Source organism: Sinocyclocheilus grahami, unplaced genomic scaffold, assembly GCF_001515645.1.
Source record: "Sinocyclocheilus grahami isolate Dianchi unplaced genomic scaffold, SAMN03320097.WGS_v1.1 scaffold1378.1, whole genome shotgun sequence".
Lineage (NCBI taxonomy): Eukaryota > Metazoa > Chordata > Actinopteri > Cypriniformes > Cyprinidae > Sinocyclocheilus > Sinocyclocheilus grahami.
Window position 1 is genome coordinate 58,535 of NW_015506557.1, and position 15,116 is coordinate 73,650.

General features: G+C 42.1%; 1 protein-coding gene across 1 annotated transcript in view; it reads left to right on the forward strand.

Annotated features, from left to right (window-relative positions):
• Positions 1 to 15,116, forward strand: part of celsr2 (cadherin, EGF LAG seven-pass G-type receptor 2) — a 46,634-nt gene that overhangs the window by 29,028 nt on the left and 2,490 nt on the right. Inside the window, exons 12-28 of the mRNA XM_016255916.1 lie at positions 2,383 to 2,557; positions 2,712 to 2,853; positions 3,069 to 3,189; positions 4,243 to 4,426; positions 4,508 to 4,609; positions 5,416 to 5,510; positions 5,585 to 5,794; positions 6,843 to 7,026; positions 8,798 to 9,116; positions 9,998 to 10,165; positions 10,246 to 10,372; positions 12,910 to 13,110; positions 13,187 to 13,474; positions 13,545 to 13,627; positions 13,706 to 13,832; positions 13,903 to 14,013; positions 14,911 to 15,040. Coding sequence (XP_016111402.1) covers positions 2,383 to 2,557; positions 2,712 to 2,853; positions 3,069 to 3,189; positions 4,243 to 4,426; positions 4,508 to 4,609; positions 5,416 to 5,510; positions 5,585 to 5,794; positions 6,843 to 7,026; positions 8,798 to 9,116; positions 9,998 to 10,165; positions 10,246 to 10,372; positions 12,910 to 13,110; positions 13,187 to 13,474; positions 13,545 to 13,627; positions 13,706 to 13,832; positions 13,903 to 14,013; positions 14,911 to 15,040 — 2,767 coding nt within the window. The remainder of the gene's footprint in view (positions 1 to 2,382; positions 2,558 to 2,711; positions 2,854 to 3,068; positions 3,190 to 4,242; positions 4,427 to 4,507; positions 4,610 to 5,415; positions 5,511 to 5,584; positions 5,795 to 6,842; positions 7,027 to 8,797; positions 9,117 to 9,997; positions 10,166 to 10,245; positions 10,373 to 12,909; positions 13,111 to 13,186; positions 13,475 to 13,544; positions 13,628 to 13,705; positions 13,833 to 13,902; positions 14,014 to 14,910; positions 15,041 to 15,116) is intronic.

Consider the following 15,116-nt stretch of genomic DNA (forward strand, 5'->3'; position numbering starts at 1 on the left):
CACACACACACACACACACACTCACTCATACACACACACACACTCTCTCTGTCACACACACTCACACTCTCTCTCACACACACACACACACACACACTCACTCATACACACACACACACTCTCTCTCTCTCTCGCTCTCTCTCTCACACACACACACACACACACTCACTCATACACACACACACACTCTCTCTCTCTCTCGCTCTCTCTCTCACACACACACACACACACACTCACTCATACACACACACACACTCTCTCTCTCTCTCGCTCTCTCTCTCACACACACACACACACACACTCACTCATACACACACACACACTCTCTCTCTCTCTCGCTCTCTCTCTCACACACACACACACACACACTCACTCATACACACACACACACTCTCTCTCTCTCTCGCTCTCTCTCTCACACACACACACACACACACTCACTCATACACACACACACACTCTCTCTCTCTCTCGCTCTCTCTCTCACACACACACACACACACACTCACTCATACACACACACACACTCTCTCTCTCTCTCGCTCTCTCTCTCACACACACACACACACACACTCACTCATACACACACACACACTCTCTCTCTCTCTCGCTCTCTCTCTCACACACACACACACACACACTCACTCATACACACACACACACTCTCTCTCTCTCTCGCTCTCTCTCTCACACACACACACACACACACTCACTCATACACACACACACACTCTCTCTCTCTCTCGCTCTCTCTCTCACACACACACACACACACACTCACTCATACACACACACACACTCTCTCTCTCTCTCGCTCTCTCTCTCACACACACACACACACACACTCACTCATACACACACACACACTCTCTCTCTCTCTCGCTCTCTCTCTCACACACACACACACACACACTCACTCATACACACACACACACTCTCTCTCTCTCTCGCTCTCTCTCTCACACACACACACACACACACTCACTCATACACACACACACACTCTCTCTCTCTCTCGCTCTCTCTCTCACACACACACACACACACACTCACTCATACACACACACACACTCTCTCTCTCTCTCGCTCTCTCTCTCACACACACACACACACACACTCACTCATACACACACACACACTCTCTCTCTCTCTCGCTCTCTCTCTCACACACACACACACACACACTCACTCATACACACACACACACTCTCTCTCTCTCTCGCTCTCTCTCTCACACACACACACACACACACTCACTCATACACACACACACACTCTCTCTCTCTCTCGCTCTCTCTCTCACACACACACACACACACACTCACTCATACACACACACACACTCTCTCTCTCTCTCGCTCTCTCTCTCACACACACACACACACACACTCACTCATACACACACACACACTCTCTCTCTCTCTCGCTCTCTCTCTCACACACACACACACACACACTCACTCATACACACACACACACTCTCTCTCTCTCTCGCTCTCTCTCTCACACACACACACACACACACTCACTCATACACACACACACACTCTCTCTCTCTCTCGCTCTCTCTCTCACACACACACACACACACACTCACTCATACACACACACACACTCTCTCTCTCTCTCGCTCTCTCTCTCACACACACACACACACACACTCACTCATACACACACACACACTCTCTCTCTCTCTCGCTCTCTCTCTCACACACACACACACACACACTCACTCATACACACACACACACTCTCTCTCTCTCTCGCTCTCTCTCTCACACACACACACACACACACTCACTCATACACACACACACACTCTCTCTCTCTCTCGCTCTCTCTCTCACACACACACACACACACACTCACTCATACACACACACACACTCTCTCTCTCTCTCGCTCTCTCTCTCACACACACACACACACACACTCACTCATACACACACACACACTCTCTCTCTCTCTCGCTCTCTCTCTCACACACACACACACACACACTCACTCATACACACACACACACTCTCTCTCTCTCTCGCTCTCTCTCTCACACACACACACACACACACTCACTCATACACACACACACACTCTCTCTCTCTCTCGCTCTCTCTCTCACACACACACACACACACACTCACTCATACACACACACACACTCTCTCTCTCTCTCGCTCTCTCTCTCACACACACACACACACACACTCACTCATACACACACACACACTCTCTCTCTCTCTCGCTCTCTCTCTCACACACACACACACACACACTCACTCATACACACACACACACTCTCTCTCTCTCTCGCTCTCTCTCTCACACACACACACACACACACACACACACAGATATATGATCATCACATGTGGTTGTCTGCAGGGTTTGCGTCTGGGTGACTCCGCCTCGGCTCTCGTGTTTCCCAGCATGCACCAGGCTGATGTGGTGAACGTGGAGTCAGGCTGCAGTCTGCCGAACCCCTGCGGGTCGAACCCGTGTCCGGCTCACAGCGACTGCAGCGACGACTGGGACACACATTCCTGCAGATGCCACAGCGGTCAGTCCGATTATAGTGATCCATATCTGTGATTAGTTTTTGTTTTGTGTTTTCCGTTTTGATTTAAATTTGATTTAGTTTAGTATTTAGTATTTAATTGAAATATGTATTATTTATTTTGTTGTGTTTTTTTATTGTTTACACATGATAACAGGTTACTACGGCAACAACTGCAGCGATGCTTGTGCGCTGAACCCCTGCGAGCACCAATCAGCATGCAGCAGGAAGTCAAGCTCCGCCCACGGATACATTTGTAACTGTCCCAGCAGCTACTTCGGCCAGTACTGCGAGAAAAAGTAAGAGTGTTTCCTGACGTGTGCCGAGATTCACGGCGCTGTGATGCCATGTGTGCTAACGTGTGTGTTGACTCCGCTAGCTAGAATCCAAATGGGCTTTATGGAATAATTATAATTATAATATCATTGTATTTTACAGAAAAGGGTGTCCATGTGTGTTAACGTGTGTGTGTGTGTGTGGGTGTGTGTGTGTGTGTGTGTGTGTGTGTGTTCAGGACGGATCTGCCGTGTCCCCGCGGATGGTGGGGCGATAAGTCATGTGGTCCGTGTAACTGTGACACGGCTAAAGGATTCGACGCCGACTGTAACAAGACCAGCGGCGCGTGTCGCTGCAAGGTTTGAGCAAACTTTATTGCTGTGTCTATAGTTAATGCTTTTAGTTTTGAAAATGTTTATTAAAACGGTATTTAATCATTTATATTTATATGTTTTTGGTTAAATTGTATAATTTTTTATTGTTTAGATTTTATATTATTTAATAAACTATTATTTATTTCGATTATTTTATTTTATGCTGTGTAATAAATTGTATATTTGATTAGATTATACAGTGCATTAAACAATATAAAATTAAATTAATTAATAAAAATACATTATACAATTTATTAAACCGTATAAAATTATAATAATGTATTGTTGTTTAATTTTTATGTTGTTTAATAAATTTTACGTTTATATTATATTCAAATTTAAAATGTTTTTTTTTATCATACTATTTTAATTTTATACTCTTTAATAAACTATTTTTTTCCTGATTATTTTAATGTTATAAAATAAAATATATTGTTTTTTTTATATTGTAATTAAATAAAAATTAAATTATAAAATAAAAATATTAACTTTTATATTGTTTAATGATTTTTTCAGTATTTTTTACTTTATTTTAATATTGTAATAAACATTTTTTAAAATTATTTTAATGTTGTTTAATAAATTTTAAAAATATATTGTTTTTTATATTGTTACTAAACAAAATTTTTATTATAAAATAAAAATATTATATAATTCATTAACTTTTATATTGTTTTAGTACATTTTAAACTTCACTTTATTCTATTTATATTATAAAATGTATATTATTCTATTAGTTTTTATATGGTATAAGTTGTAAAAAATATTTTTTAATCGTTTAATGAATTTATTTTAATATTGTATTATCAATTTTTTTCTGTTTTTTTTAAATATTGTTTAGAATATTTTAGAATCTATTTTTATTATACTCTTTTATTTTTATGCTTGACTGCTAGTTAGAGTGTTGTGTTACATCCGGTCATCCAGTTTATTTTCCTAAAAAGCAGAAGAAATGGTCCTCATGTCACACAGATCACACCAGTTGAATATGTGTGACCGTCTGTGTTGTAAATGTAATGTGTGTGATTCTCTGGTCAGGACAATCACTTCCGGCCTGCGGCGAGCGCGGCGTGTCTGCTGTGCGACTGCTACGCCGTGGGCGCGTTCTCGCGCTCCTGCGACCGGGACAGCGGTCAGTGTCCGTGTAAGCCGGGTGTCATCGGGCGGCAGTGTGACCGCTGTGATAACCCCTTCGCTGAGGTCTCTTCCAGCGGCTGTGAAGGTCAGACTCTCAGACACACGCTCATCAGGCTGTCATGTGTGTCCCACAATCCCTCAGTAACACGTGTGTGTGTGTGTTCAGTCATCTACGACAGCTGTCCGCAGGCCATGGAAGCAGGAATCTGGTGGCCGCGGACCAAGTTCGGTTTACCAGCGGCCGTCTCGTGTCCGAAAGGATCCATCGGTACGAATCAAACATTTCACACTCACAATGTTAATATAACGGTGTTTTTATGGTGAGAATGGTCACTTTATCAGATTAAATTGATGTAAAGTTGCTGAGAAGGTTTTTTTGAAGACTTTTGTGATTAGTTCAGCGTTGTGTGAACAATAGCAGCTAATATAAACACATAAAGCTGCACATGTTCTGCCGTGTTTAACATGGGTTAACTAGTGTGCTGTGTGACTTTACCTTGGTAAGAAGATAGATGTGCTTACAATTACATATTAGCATTTTACATCTTCATATGTGACTTCATCTAGCAGATACTAGTGTTGAAACAGCTTTTAATGCTAAATAATCTACAAAAACTGATTTTTTACTTTATTTAAATTTCAAAGTAAATTGTCATTTGTGTTAAAATATTTTAATGATTTTGTATTTGTTTGCAGAAAATGCAAATTATTATTATTATTATTATTTATTATCAGTAAATTAATTATAATAATTTATTAATTAATTACATTATAATTTAGAACCTTTTTATTTATTTAATTATTATTAGTTAAGCAAATCCAGCAAGACTTTTTGGTTTCACTTTAGTGAAATCTGCTAGAAAACTCTTGAAAAATCATCCATTTAAAAAAAATATATATATAACTTTTAAAGTGAGTGTTTTTTTTGTCATATATTTTACTATTACTATTTTAATAATATTACTATTTTACTATTTTGGCTTTATATGTGTGTGCAGGAACTGCAAATTTGATTTATTTATATTTGATGTAGTTTGTCCTTTACTATTGTAATGGTGTTGTATTTGCGCGCAGGAACTGCGATCCGTCACTGTGACGAGCACAAGGGCTGGCTGCCACCGAACCTCTTCAACTGCACATCCGTGAGCTTCAGTAAACTCAAGACACTGGTGAGAATCTCACGCCTCACACACACCTCTGGCGTCAGCTCCGCACGTCCTCACCTGTGTTTTCATGCCTGCAGTCGGAGCGTTTGGCGCGTAACGCATCTCTGATGGACTCCAGTAACGTCCAGCAGACGGCGGCGCTGCTGCGTAACGCAACGAAGAACGCGAGACAGTTCTACGGCAGCGACGTGAAGATCGTGTATCACCTGACGCGCGCCATACTGCAGCACGAGAGCAGCCAGCAGGGCTTCAACCTCACCGCCACGCAGGACGTCCTGTTCAACGAGGTACGCGTGCGCAGCTACAACGTTGCGCAGTTTTGTTTTTTGAGTAAAGGAACCATGCATATTTCAGTTAGCTTGCCATTTAAATAATGCATAAATAACACGTAATGTAATTTGCATTTTAAAAGTAATGATTTATTAATAGTTACAAACTAAAAGTAGCGACTAACTAAATTTTTACCATTGCAAACTATTTTCTTCTGAATGTAACATTAAGAATTCCTGTTTAACAAAGTATGTATGCGCAGTGCTACAATTATCGCATGTTGCGCAATTTTTCTTGAGTAAGCAAACCATGCATACTTCAGTTATCTCATTATTTAGCACAGAATAATGTGTAACTAGTTATTTTTATTAAGAATACTAGTTTGCATTCTGCAAGTATTTACGAACTAAAAGTAGTGATGCGACCAACTACATACGTTTAGCTTTGCAAGCAATTTTCTCTCAGATGTAGCATTAGGAAGTCCTGTGTAACAAAGTATGCGTGTGCAGTTTTAGCGCTGATATGCTACAATTAACGCATGTTGCGCAATTTTCTTGAGTTAAGAAACACATTATTTCAATATTATTAAATGCATTATTAAATGCGTTATTTATAGATTTGTATACTTCGGCACAAAATAACGCATAATACGTACCTAGTTATTTTTATTAGGAATACTAGTCCGCATTTTAAAAATAGCGATTTTTAAGTAGTTACGAACTTAAAGTAGTGATGCAAACTACATTTTTAGCATTGTAAATCATTTTCTCTCCTTTGTAGCATTTAGACATGACTAATTTGAGTGAAAAATATAATTAATAATTATAACAGTTTCTTATGATTTAAATTATATATATAACGTTTTTTATTAATTATTATTAGTGACGTAAATCCACTTAAAAACAAGAGAAATGGGAGTATTTGTATTGAAGTTTTGCACCAGATTTACAGGAAATAATAGTTTATTTTTATTAGGAATACTAGATGCATTTTTTAAAGTAACGAATTAGTTACGAACTAAAACAAGTTACGACATTTTTACTCTGTGATTGGTCGCTGTGGCAGCACCTGATGCACGTGGGCAGCGCTATACTGTCGGCGGAAACGCGCGGACACTGGGAGCTCATCCAGCAGACGGAGGGAGGCACGGCTACACTGCTGCGACAGTTCGAGGAGTATACGAACACGCTCGCGCAAAACATGAGGAAGACCTACCTGAGCCCCTTCACCATCGTCACGCCCAACATCGGTCTGTTGTTTCATTCCTTCACTGAGTTACATGCACACACCCTCCATCCAAACCCCGCCCTCTGCAAACCTGGACGTACAAAATTGATGGATGTGCCAAGAGTGTTTCTGATTGGCTAAAGATTCACAGGCCACACCCACTCCCTCTTTTAGTCAGTAATATCGACGCATGATTTATCATATTACAACATTCACTGAAATCTGTCAAAGGTAGTAGTGACATTTTATTTGTGATATTTAAAAAAAAAAATCACATGCACTACCTTGACATTTCATTTCATGGACTTTTATTTAAATAATTAAATAAATTATCTCATTTCGATCATCGATAGGTTTCAAAAACGATTAATCGAGTAATTGGGGGTGGGGCTTGTGCGGGGGGCGGGGCATGGCCGTAATGATATAATGAAAAAATCTGAAGATTGTTATGAAAATGAATGTTAAAAATATGACATGAAAACCTGTCTATGAAAACATGAACACATGATTAGGACATGTTAGATTATGATTATGATGAAGCAATGTTATTAATAAAGAAGCATCTAAAAAGGAATAGCTGCCTGAAGTGAAGAGTGACTTTATGCCAATAAACTGAAGCTCATTCTATGACGCATCCTATGATAAATCAGATAACTTAGATACATAGCAGACGTAACATTACAACTTGTATCTGCACAATAGGATGCTAAGTTATGCGCTAGACAGAGAAAGAGAGAGAGCAAGCTCCCGCCGTGATGCGTTTTCATGACAGCGCGCTGAAAGATGGGCAAGGACAGAATTTACTACAGATTTCTATCTATAGTATCTATCTTTAAGTTCTCATTATAAATGTATGGCAGATTTGTGCTATATTTTCATCTACGTTATTAAGTGTAATAGTTGTAATTAAGTTTTAGTTTTAAGTTTTAAGTTATACGTTTTAAGTTAAGTTTATTAAGTTTTATTTTCCATAAATCGCCTACTCGTTTTCGAAGCCATATGAATTGAATTATGCCCACAAATATGACGAAAAAAAGTACAGCTGCATTATTATAGCATCAGTAATAATAATAATAAAAAAAAACATCTAAAAGCAATATAGACTACATTAGTGTCACTATTGTCTTTGACAGTCTGTCCTTCAGTGAAGAAGCAGTCTTTTCATATAGAGCATCTATTCTTGCCGTGACTGTTTTGCGTGACGGAATGTCATACTCGGGCTCAACGTAATGCATGAAATCTTTAAATCCTTCTCCGTCGACGAAACTAATGGGCAGCAAATCTTTCACCACCATTTCAACGATTAGCTGGGTCATCTTCTCGGTTCTGCCTGCGTTGCATTTTGGTCTAACGGCAAATGATGCAATGCTCGTCTGAGTTGCCGCTCTGTTATCGCCAGACATTTTATGTGCAAATGTTAGATGATAGCGCATTGTACTTGTTGTAGATTTGTGTGACAGCATGGCGCTGCACAGCTTGCACTGAACTGTATTTTCATCGGTCTTCTCAAAGTGAAGCCAGACATCACTACGTGACTTTGAGGCCATGATTCTCTCTCTTCTCACATCTTTTGAGTACTCGAGTACTGTTGCACATCCCTAATCTACATTAACATCTATACATCTATATGATTAATCTAGAAACTACAAAACTACTGTTACTGTAAGTTAGCTAAAGTAGTGTTATTTGATATGTTTTTTATTTCATTTGGTTTGTCGTTTACTTTGTGTTAAATGTTATTTTAGTTTGCAAACCTGTTTTGAATCAGTAGTTTTTGTGCCGTCTCATTCCAGTCATCTCCATCGATCGTTTGGAGAAGATGAATTTCGCCGGCGCTAAACTGCCGCGTTATGAGTCTCTGCGCGGGCCACGCCCACTCGACCTGGAGACGGCTGTCACTCTTCCCGACTCGGTCTTCATCCCTGCCCCCGAGGGCAAAGGTCAGCGGCACCACAGCGAGCCAATCGCAGAGTCCGGCAGAAACCACACGGCCAATCGGAAGAAACGGCACCCGGATGAGCGCGAGCAGGACGCCGTCGCCAGCGTCATCATCTTCCACAGCCTAGCGGCGCTGCTTCCAGAGCGATACGACACCGACAAGAGGAGCCTCAGGTGAGACCAGACCAGACTAGACTAGACTAGACCAGACTAGACCAGCCCAGACTAGACAAGACCAAACTAGACTAGACCAGACCAGACCAGACTAGACTAGACTAGACCAAACCAGACCAAAATAGACCAGACAAACTAGACTAGACCAGCCCAGACTAGACCAGACTAGACTAGACCAGCCCAGACTTGACTAGACAAAACTAATCCAGACTAGACTAGACCAAACTAGACCAAACCAGACTAGACCAAACTAGACCAGGCCAGACCAGACTAGAATAGACCAGACCAGATTAGACTAGTCCAGACCAGACCAGACTAGACTAGACCAGACCAAAATAGACCAGACTAGACTAGACTAGACCAGCCCAGACTAGACCAGACTAAACTAGACCAGCCCAGACTTGACTAGACAAAACCAGACCAGACTAGACTAGACTAGACCAGCCCAGACTAGACCAGACTAAACTAGACCAGCCCAGACTTGACTAGACAAAACCAGACCAGACTAGACTAGACTAGACCAGATTAGACTAGACCAGACTAGACTAGACCAGCCCAGACTTGACTAGACAAAGCTAATCCAGACTAGACTAGACCAAACTAGACCAGACCAGACTAGACTAGACCAGACTAGACTAGACCAGACCAGATTAGACTAGTCCAGACCAGTCTAGACCAGACTAGACTAGACCAAACTAGTCCAGACTAGACTAGACCAACCTAGACCAGACCAGACCAGACCAGACTAGACCACACTAGACCAGACCAGACCAGACTAGACTAGACTAGACTAGACCAGACCAGACCAGACTAGACTAGATCAGATGAGACATTCACAGATTAATTGATTGATCTAACGCTGTGTGTGTATGTGTGTATAGGGTCCCCAAGCGTCCGGTTATCAACACTCCTGTGGTCAGTATAACAGTTCATGATAATGAGGAGCTGCTGCAGCACACGCTGGATAAACCCATCACGGTGCAGTTCCGCCTGATGACCACTGAGGAGCGCTCTAAACCCATCTGTGTGTTCTGGAACCACTCCATAGTGTGAGTACACACTCACATGTGTGTGTAGCGTGTAGATATGATGTAGGTGTTTGTGAGCTTGTGTTGTGTTGTGTGTGCAGCGCTGGCGGTCCGGGCGGCTGGTCTTCTAAGGGTTGTGAGGTGGTCTTCAGGAACAACACACACATCAGCTGTCAGTGTTACCACATGACCAGCTTCGCCGTGCTCATGGACATCTCACGCCGAGAGGTGACACAACTCAACCTAACCTAACCCAACACTAACCTGATCAGAAGTTAGTTAGTTGCATAGGCTTGGTCTCTTGGGGCAGTATACTTTATACGTCCTAGCAACATCCCACCAACTACCTAGCAACCACTGAAAAACATACACTAAGTCATTAAGACATCACTAACAGGTTAAGTAAAATGTAATGAGTATTTAGTCTAATATTTCGTGAAATGCACTTCTCTAGACTTCATTTCTCTAGCAAATAACGAGCTGTAGACTCTGATGACTTGCCTGAGGTAAATGAAATGCTACGTGACGTTGTTTACATGCTGTTTTAATGGCGTCTCGCCGCGGTTGACTGAGCGATTACGTGAGGCGTCAGATGTTCATTCATGTTTATTTCACGTTAAAACTAGTAGGAAAGAGGAAGGGGTGATCGCGCTGCTGTTTGAACTGAGGCGTTTATACAGCGATTATTATTTGAATTTCCTGATTAAATGGATTTAATTTGAAAGATGAGACTTTGTTTCTTATCAAAAGTAACAATGTAGTATAAAACTGAAAGTTTCCAATGACGTTTCTCCAGACTAGACTAGACCAAACTAGACCAGACCAGACCAGACCAGACTAGACCACACTAGACCAGACCAGACCAGACTAGACTAGACTAGACCAGACCAGACCAGACTAGACTAGATCAGATGAGACATTCACAGATTAATTGATTGATCTAACGCTGTGTGTGTATGTGTGTATAGGGTCCCCAAGCGTCCGGTTATCAACACTCCTGTGGTCAGTATAACGGTTCATGATAACGAGGAGCTGCTGCAGCACACGCTGGATAAACCCATCACGGTGCAGTTCCGCCTGATGACCACTGAGGAGCGCTCTAAACCCATCTGTGTGTTCTGGAACCACTCCATAGTGTGAGTACACACTCACATGTGTGTGTAGCGTGTAGATATGATGTAGGTGTTTGTGAGCTTGTGTTGTGTTGTGTGTGCAGCGCTGGCGGTCCGGGCGGCTGGTCTTCTAAGGGTTGTGAGGTGGTCTTCAGGAACAACACACACATCAGCTGTCAGTGTTACCACATGACCAGCTTCGCCGTGCTCATGGACATCTCACGCCGAGAGGTGACACAACTCAACCTAACCTAACCCAACACTAACCTGATCAGAATTACATTAGTAACAGAGGGTTGGTCTTTGCTAACTTGGGGCAGTATACCTTATACCTGGACGTCCCTAGTAACTACTGAAAACACCCTAGAAACTGCTAAGCAACCACACATAAAAAACACCCAGAAAACCCTACCAACTGCTTAGCAAAACCCTACCAATCACCCAGGACACCCTAATAACTGCTTATCAATCATATAGCAATGCCCTAGCAACTATCCAGAAAACCCTAGCAACTGCTTATCAAGCACATAGTGATACCCTAGCAACAACCACTGAGAACAATGTAGCAACTGCTTATCAATCATATAGTAATGCCCTAGCAACTACCCAGAAAACCCTAGCAACACCCTAGCAACTGCTTATCAACACCTTTTGCAACTATCCAAAACACATAACAACACTCTAGCAGTCATTCAGAAACCCCTACCAAATGCCTAGCAACACCCCAGCATCCACCCAGAACTCCCTAGCAACTCTCTTACAACCACATAGCAATGTCCTAGCAACCACCCAGAAAACCCTAACAACAACCACTGAGAACACTGTAGCAACTGCTTATCAACACACTAGAAATCATACAGAACACCCTAGCAACTGCCTAGTAACCACATAGCAATGCCTTAACAACCAGCAGGAAAACACTTCCAACAACCACTGAGAACATTCTAGCAACTGTTTATCAACCATACAGCAATGCCCTAGCAACTGCCTAGCAGCACCCTAGCAACTGCCTAGTACCAACATAGCAATTCCCTAGCAACCACCCAGAAAACCTTGCCATCAACTGCTGAGAACACCAAAGAAACTGCTTACCAACCACATAGCAACACCCTAGAGATCACCCAGAAAACTAGCAACTGCTTAGCAACCACATAATAATGCCCTAGCGATCCCTCTGAACACCCTAGTAACTTTTAAGCAACCACTTAGCAACACCCTACCAACTCCCTAGTAATCACTCACAAAACACTACCAACTGCCTAGCAACCACTGAGAACACTGTAGCGACTGTTTAGCAACCACTTAGCAACGCCCTATCAACCACCCAGAAAATTCTACCAGCTACCTAGCAACCACTTAGCAACACCCTAGCAACCACTCAGAACTAACCTTGTCAAATCCATTGACTAGTTCTTCCTCTGAAAATGAGTTTCATCTCTTCTGGTCAAGTCCGGAACCAGTTATTTCTTGTCTACGTTCTTGGTACTTTCTGGTCTAGACTTGCTGTATCTTTAAAGTCATTCAATCAGATCCTTTTTTTAGTGTTAATACGCAGCAATCTGAGGCTGAATAGATCTTGATCCTGATTTGGAACACGGACGGCCGAAGTATACTTTGCGCTGAAAGTTTGAATGAACGAGTGTTGTCTTTCAGAACGGAGAGATCCTGCCGGTGAAGCTGATCACGTGGAGTTCGGTGGGCGTGACGCTGGGCTTCCTCTTCCTCACCATCGTCTTCCTCACCTGCCTGCGGGCCGCGAGCAGCAACAAGACCAGCATCGTCAACAACGGCGCGGCCGCGCTCTTCATCGCGCACCTCCTCTTCATCTTAGGCATCAATCAAGCCGATAACCCGGTAACACGCACTTCCTGTCTGTCCGTGTGGCGTGAGTGTGTGGAATGGTGCGTGACGCCCGTCTGTCTCCCTGCAGTTCCTGTGTACGGTGATGGCCATCCTGCTGCACTTCCTCTGGCTCTGCGTCTTCTCCTGGCTCTTCTTGGAGGGGCTGCATGTGTACCGCATGCTGAGCGAGCTGCGCGACATCAACTACGGCCCCATGCGCTTCTACTACCTGATTGGCTGGGGCGTGCCGGCCTTCATCACGGGTCTGGCGGTGGGACTGGACCCCGAGGGCTACGGGAACCCCGACTTCTGCTGGCTCTCGGTCTACGACACCCTCATCTGGAGTTTGGCGGGTCCCGTCGCGTTCGCCGCGTCGGTGAGTGTTCACGTCCGTTTGCACACTTCTGCTAGTATGTACTGAGTTTGAAAGTGTCTGTTTCTCTCAGATGACCGTGTTCCTGTACATCATGGCGTCGAGAGCGTCGTGTTCGCTCCAGCAGAAGAGCTGCGAGACGAGAGACGTGCCGGCGTGAGTCTCGTTCACACTGAATCCTGAAGTGTGTGAGTGTGTGTTTGTTAAAGTGTGTGTGTGTGTGTGTGTGTGCAGGGCGGGTCTGCGGTCAGCGTGTGCTGTGATGCTGCTGGTGACGGTGACGTGTCTGCTAGCGCTGCTGTCGGTCAACAGCGACATGATTCTCTTCCACTATCTGTTCGCCGGATTCTGCTGTGTTCAGGTACTGTGACGCTGCTTAGCAACCGCCTAGCAACGCCCTAGATGTGATTGCGTGTGTGTTTGTGTTTCAGGGGCCGCTTCTGTTCTTCTTCCGCGTGGTGTTTAATAAAGAAGCGAGAGACGCCATGCGCTACTGCTGCAGCAAGAAACGCCCCGATCACATGATCAAATCCAAACCATCCGTGAGTCTGAGAACAACACTCTTATAAACCACATCAGACTCAAAACAACTCATTACCATTGCTTTTATTCGTGATGCTGCATTGAGCTATAAATTGTAAACACTATCCGAAAATACAAAACTATACAAAGCTATAGAAAAAATGAAGACTACTTTGAGTGAAATGTTCATATTTGTTTTGTTCTGTAAAGCTCTGATAACATTTCTTCCAATTAGATTTTTTTTGTTAGTTTTTTCGACCGTTGGTCAAAATAACAAATGTTGCTTTGATTGAAAATCAGGGTTATTCCACCAAATATTGATTTCTTAAATCTTCTGAAATTAAAACATTGGTATTGTTGTTTTTGTAAAAATGAATATAAACAAGTCTGAAAACATCACATCTTTTTTTTTTTTTGACCAATTGTACAAAAATGATAACATTTTTATTTAAAATTGGGAAGAAATGTCATCAGTAGTTTACAGAAAGCAAAAATTATGTTTTACCTAAACACATAACTGTACATTTTCAAGTGATCTCTTAATGTTTTACAGAGCTATATAAATATCGTAAATATATATATAAAAAATATCAAAAATTTGTATTTAGATTTCATATGTTTAGATTCATTATTCATTCAAATTATTGCATACTATTTGTGCATTTTTAATTCTTTCAAATCATTTGTTTTATTTACGAATGACAAAATAACAAATGACCATGTTAACATTTTATTTTTCAAATGCACAATGCAGCATTGCTGTCCAAAATACAAAACAATTTTTATCATTTTTATTCATATTTTGTCATTATTATTAATATTATATATTATTTTATTTATACCTATATGCATTATGTTTTCATTTAGTGTGTTTTTTTGATAATTCCCCTGTCGTGATCTCTTCATCTGTCCGTCAGGCGTTTATCTGCAGCAGTAATTTCGTGGACGGACGTCTGTATCATCTGCCGTTCGCTGAGTCCAGTGTGTCTCTGAACGGAACCCAGAGCAGCAAAACTCATCAGAACTACATGCCCTTCAGCCTCCGGTGCACACACACACTCACACAGACACACACACACACTCACAGACACACTCACTCACACACACACACACACACACACAC